The sequence below is a fragment of the Olea europaea genome, chromosome 13 (genome assembly GCF_002742605.1).
Source record: "Olea europaea var. sylvestris chromosome 13, O_europaea_v1, whole genome shotgun sequence".
Lineage (NCBI taxonomy): Eukaryota > Viridiplantae > Streptophyta > Magnoliopsida > Lamiales > Oleaceae > Olea > Olea europaea.
The window spans coordinates 17,055,441-17,062,056 of NC_036249.1; the positions used below are offsets into that span (position 1 = coordinate 17,055,441).

The 6,616-nt window shown below is 35.6% G+C and overlaps 1 protein-coding gene across 1 annotated transcript; it reads left to right on the forward strand.

Moving 5' to 3' along the window:
• Positions 1-2,539: 2,539 nt before the first annotated feature.
• LOC111408490 (MADS-box protein AGL72-like) lies at positions 2,540-5,671 on the forward strand. Its single transcript, XM_023038241.1, has 4 exons — positions 2,540-2,721; positions 4,865-4,938; positions 5,207-5,318; positions 5,440-5,671. The coding sequence occupies exons 1-4, from the start codon at positions 2,540-2,542 to the stop codon at positions 5,669-5,671; spliced, it is 600 nt and encodes a 199-aa protein (XP_022894009.1).
• The last annotated feature ends 945 nt before the right edge of the window (positions 5,672-6,616 follow it).

Below are 6,616 nucleotides of genomic sequence, written 5' to 3' on the forward strand. Positions count from 1 at the left end.
TTCCTCGTGCATCTCGATCTTCCTTCTTTTAGTCAATGACTTGAGTATTTGCAGAAACAAGTCTTCAATATATCTCCCGGTATCCGAATGCATTATAAGGCAATAATGAGGCTAATGAGGAAGCCTCAGATTTCAGTACAATACAAATGAAGGAAATCAGAGATGGCTAGCGAGCCGAGCCCCAGATAGTGTTGCAGTTTCAATAATGTTGCATACTCATGCAATTTACCAAATCTAGCTAATAGGAAAAGCCTGTTTAAAGGATCGCCAAGGAAAGGTAATATTGATTCTGCAATAAACACATAAAAACAACATTTAATTAACTTTCCTTTTCCCTTTAATCCTTGTTTCTGACTTGAGTGCGGAGGTTCATCGCAGGAACACCCGAGCACACAACCTAACTTTGGATGTGAGTGTAGGCACATGTTCTTATAGAAGGGTACTCTTGAAGTTCTTACCAGCCGACAAAAAAGATTTCAACATTGAGGAATATCATCTAATGCCAGTCGATGTCCATATCTGTGCAACGCCCTTAATCACGTCAAATATCACTTCAAGTTTGGTTAATCTTTTTTGGGTACCTTTGTATCATAAGTCCCTCACTCGTCGATGAGGAGTGATAATCAAGGAGTGGTAGTTTCAAGTGTTCCATGTACTTAAAATTCTTGTGCACTGATGTGATCATTTCAGGTTCTGTTGTTTCATGATGGGCCTTTAATGGCATATTCATAGCTCATGATGAGGCCATTTATTTCAAGAGAAAAACATAACTTTAATACGTTGCAACATACTCTGATGCTCGGACACTTCAAAATAGTAGGAGTACCTATATCGGACACGACATGACATGGGATGGGTATGAGATATGTGTTGGATCTTTAAGTTTTAATCGGACATTTCGTCATTTTTGCTTCTTCTTCTTCATTTTTTTTTAAAACCTAGTGTTGCCATTGAGAGGTGGAGAAAAGTGGCGACGCTATGTTTTCCCTTTCTTTTTCTACTTCTTTCTTTCTCCTTTTGTATTAGTGATTTAGTGTTTTGTTTGTATGAAATGAAATGGGTTCCATGTAGTACTATTCAGTGCTCCACTAAATCCAAATTGCAATCAAGTCTCTCATTTTCTATTTTATATAAAATTTAATAATTTTCATAATTGAAAATTAGACTCCAAAATTCTATTTTTTCGTCTTAACCCCTTATTCAATTCCAATTTCCTTCTTTGTAAATAACTGATTTTAGAATATTCAAAATGATATCTTGGATTAGTAAAAAAATTGAAGTTTGAAAGATGCAACCTTGTTTGAAATTTGGATACTTTTTAACCATGTCCCAGTATCATACATTTTAGAAAATAAAAAATTCGACAAGTAGATACGTACCCATACCTGATACCTATACTCAAGTCCGAGCATCATAGGCAACATATACTAGAAAAATCAAAACAAATTTTCAATTGTTGCATTATATCTCCGTAAGCTGTAAGGTTGTCCTTGTTTATGGAGCATCAAAGATCACATCCCAAAACTTCAGTCACAAAGATATATAGTATATACCATTAATGACAATATCAACTTTAGACAATAAGGCTCTGCATTCTTGTTGTAATCTATTATTTGTTTCTTCTATATTCAATTAGGGTTTAACCACTGATAAAATCGAATTTTTTGAAATTTCTGGAAAAAATTGCATGTTCTAGGCACGTGCTCTCATGACCTTCTAGAAATTAAATAAATATTTTTTGCAATAAATTTAAGCCTTACCCTCGACTCTTTTTGTGTGTGTGTGTGTGCATTTTTTTTTATTTCAGAAAAGTTTTTGCAGTTTACCCGTAATTATTTATGACGAATTCTTTGATCAATAATATATATGTCCCTTGTGGTTTGTAACCCTTTAACCCGCTTGTTAAATCCTCCTTCTGCTCCGCTCGGCTCGGCTCGATCTTGGCACGGCTCTGTTTTATTTGGTTTGGATGATACATTCCTTCTTACAGAGCATGCCAGTCTCTACTATTCAGAGAGTAAGATATGGGGATGTGAATTGCTGTTGTCACCGATGGATCCAGCACCAGGCGAGGCTGGGTGGCAGCCCACGGGTATATTATTTCCCTTATATTTTGTCTCCAAATTCATTCACCCTTTTGTTTCATTAGACCAAAAGCAATAAAAATTTCCACCGCACCGAAAAGGAATTATAGCATCTATTGTATTTATAATACCAATTCCGTTCCATTCCACTCCACTCCACTCCACCCTACCCGTCTCCCCCTTCTCCACATTCTTTCTTTCTCAGAGTATTTGGATGTTATTGAAGGGTGAAAAATGGGTAGAGGAAAAGTTGAGATTAAGAAGATTGAGAACATCAATAGCTTTTGTTTCATTAGACCAAAAGCAATAAAAATTTCCACCACACCGAAAAGGAATTATAGCATCTATTGTATTTATAATACCAATTCCATTCCATTCCACTCCACCCTACCCGTCTCCCTCTTCTCCACATTCTTTCTTTCTCGGAGTATTTGGATGTTATTGAAGGGTGAAAAATGGGTAGAGGAAAAGTTGAGATTAAGAAGATTGAGAACATCAATAGCTGGCAAGTGACGTTCTCAAAACGACTAGGCAGATTGCTGAAGAAGGCAAAAGAATTGGCCATTTTGTGTGCTGCACAAGTTGCTGTCATAATTTTTTCTGGCACCGGAAAGCTCTACGAATTCGCCAGTTCATGGTATGTTTATTTTTCGTGCTTATTTTTATATATTTTTTCTTGTGGAAATGAAATATTTTCTTTACTTTTCTTTTTTAATCATGCGTTAAGTAAATCCAAGTTTAATATTGAAGGAAAAATTTAACTTTAAAACGCTGTCTGAGTTCAGGATCTTGAATAAATTCGCTGTTAGGATTAATATAAAATCAGGGACTTTGCTTATTTTATTAAGACCAACGAATTTCAAAGTTATTTTTTCAAAAATTAGGAACTTTGATCATTCTTGGGTACTTGATGCCCACTGAAAATTTTTTAGTAGTGTCAAAATGGATCGTTTCTTGGAATCTCCATCCAGTGTAAAGGAAATAAGCGCTGCCACCTATATGGTTTTTAAGTTTTAGTGCATTTATACATTGATTGAAGAATTTTTAATATTATTTTATTAAATATTAATAAACCATCTCGCCATTGCAGCTGTTGATGGTCAGTTTTACACCGAAATTTATCAGCTTTACATGGAAATCGTACGTGCTTGGAACGTGCAGTACACTCGTGCAAGTTCAACTAGAAATTATGTAAACTTCCAAGGCAACATTAATGAAGTTCCTTAGTTTTAAATAGAAATGAAGAAGCTTGGGTTGAAGTAAGATTTTTAAGGTGAAAAAGACTAGGGCATGTCCTTGAAGACACGTTGCTCTTATGGATTCATTTTTTTGGGAAAAGTCACATCGAAGAGGTAGACAGTGTTTTTAGCACGAAAATTGTACCAGCTAGGCAGGTGCATTCCATACACTTGACAAGTTCATGTAAAAATATGATAAACTTCCAAGGCAAACATTGATAACAAGTAGCCAGAGCAAGAACACAAGTAGAAGGAATGCCAACTAGGCTTAATCGCTCTAAAATTCTATATTTGTTCTTGAATGAGAGTATCTATCCGTCTTTTGGCCTATCTTGCCACTTTCTTTCTCGTTGGTCATTAGCTCTTAGGGGCCTATACCATAAAGAGGATCTACCGACCAGTCAACCACTGACCCTAACATATATAGCCTTTCAAACAGAAACATCCACTATACATCCCGCGTGGTTGAATGCAAGCAATGAGGCTTTCACCAAAACAAAGTGGTGCTAATTTCTGTGTTAGCCATAGGCAACTGTTCTCTCAATTTCAAGCATCACAAGTTTTTCCTTTTCCCCCTTCCTCACTTTCTAAACTATTTAGCTCATATATTTCTTCTATATCTGAGTTCCTGTATCTAAGTTGTCCTTTTAAAGCAGAATCTAACTCTTTGAACAAAAACATAAAAATGAAGAGCCATGTGTTGAACTTGTATCGCAAGAATTTCCAAAATTTCCCAGTTCTGTAGTCTCTTCCATTTGAACAATTTCTTTCAATTTAACGAACATTAAAATTTTCATATTTTGTTGTTTTATATAATGGGCCATTTACTACCTTAGGCCTAATGTCATGTGGAGGCCATCTTTAAATTAAATAATTTTTTTTATCGGGTCTACCTTGTTAAGCGCAAAGGGTTTTTAATCAAAACCAAAAGCACCAAAAACTGGGGTTCTAATTGTTGACAATTTGAAGCTCTAATTTTATACAAATCACGTATAATAAAATCACAAAAAGAATATATATACTCAAGAACATGCAAGACTATGGATGTTCTTCTCAAGGTAGTACTACATCATCTTTCTAATTCATTATGATGAAAGAAGTTTACAAGAAAAGTCAAACACTCTATTTCTATAACCTCTACTTATTTTTATGATGACGACTACGTGCAACCTAATGAAGACTTCCTATTTATAAGGAAAATAAGGATAAAACCAAAATTGTAAGTGCGAAACTCCAAATTTATTTAATTGAAACTGTAGCCCAAGAGCTCCACCCTCACACCTTGGGAGAGGGGTTTCATGCTCTTTTCCAACCCTTCTTGGTCAAGATAGCTTTGAATTACCCGAGAGGGACGTGTTTAGAAAGGGAGTTGTGCTATGAAAATTTATTTTTCTTTTCTATACTTTCTTCATTTGTCTATGGTTTTTAGGAATTATGGTCTTCAAAAATTGAAAAACGAACAGTGTAGAGAGAAAGAGGGAGTTGAAATCTCTAGCTAAGGGAAGTTTTTAATATGTTCTTTACAGTAACATATTTCATAAGGAAGGGAAATGACAAGGAAATACCGGAAACCAGTACGAGGAAATTTTCTAATAAACCCATAACAAGTGTCGTTGGTAATATATCTTGCAAATATCTTACAATCGAACTTGAGATTAAAATTTGTAGAGAATAATCATCGTGGGACGTGGAATGTCAGACATGCTGTACGTCCAAGTTGAAATGTCTTGTACTTAAGTAACATCAACAAATAAATTTGAACAAATTTTTTAGGAAATTGGAAGTAATTAAATATTCTCTCATTTTCTTTAAACAGACAGATCTCTCATCACTGGACTATTGACCAGACTTGGACTCACTAGGAGCTAATAGGATAAATCACAGATATTGAGAAAACGAAGCAGTGGGTTTGGGTGGAGAAGAGGCAGTGGGGCAACATGTTTGGCATTTTGAAGCGACTGCAATTGGAGAAGGCCAATATTTACATGGTTGAAGGGTTAAAAAGCTAGTTTTCTTCCCTTAGCGTGTGAACCATCTTGATCTTGTGGTTGGACCTGGAGAGTCTGGAATGGAAGAAGGTTAGTGGAATGCTGGTGAAAATGTATATGTGCTTCAAGGAGAGTAGTAAACTTAAGGTGTTTTCTTTGGGAAGAAAGCGAAGAGGGGAAGGCTGGATGGAGGTGGATTGAAGTCAGCGAAAAGCTTGGAAGGTCGTTCTTTGGGAAGAAAGAGAAGAGGGGAAGGCTGGATGGAGGTGGATTGAAGGTTGTTAAGGAGTGGAGCCTTGGTTGTGGATTTGTAATTGAGATGAGGGCTGGATACTTTGCCATACGTGAGAAGGATCTATAACTTAGTGGTATCTTATTTGAAATGGATTATCAGTTGACATTATTTTAGAACAAATTGAAAATGTTGTGTATGTTTTAGTCTAATGATCAGGCTTTGATTGTGTTTTTGCATTTGCATTGCCTTGGATTGCTTAGTTAACGAAACGAGTGCTTTGTCTTTCCCTTGTTATTTGGAAAAAATGCATTTGAAATTAAATGTTTGTTTATCATATATATTCTTAGTTTTTAATACTCGAAATAAGATATAGACATTTTTATATTTAAACATTTTTGTTAAAAAAAAAAAAAGAAAAAAAAAAAGCACTTCTTATGCACGTGCCAGTTTTCAAGTTATTTTCTAACTTTATGTTCACTGCTTAATACTTGTGATGCTCGGACTCTTGTTTCCGGCCAGCATACTCCTGTAGTCATAACATGATATGGGTATGGTTATGAAATAGGGGGCGGACACGGCGTAGGTTGATGCAAAGCTTTAGGAAGCTGGGCAAGAAGGCAGCTGTGAGGAAGAGGAGACAAACCTGAAGAGGAAATGGCAAATGGGCTGAGCAAGGAGGCAGCTGTGCTGAAGAGGATACGTTACAAGGTGAAAAAGGGAAAGAATTGGTGGGAGAGGAAACCTTGATTTAGTGCCGTAGGTGCTAGGGATGATAGAGGATGGCGCTAAATGAAGAGAGACCCTAATTGAGGCCTATTAAAAGAATTAAGAAGCATGGCTCGACTTTACTTAAATTTTCATTAGAGGTCACCATACTTTGATTAAGTTTTCATTTTAGTCATTCAACCTTTTTTCTAATTAAAATTCACTTAAATATTATTACCTTTTATATGTGAATTTCTGGGATAATTTGAAATTTGAAAGATCTACCCATGTATTGTGTCCGAAATTTGGATTCTTTTTAGCCATGTTCCTGTATCATACATTTTAGAAAATAAAATATCCAACACT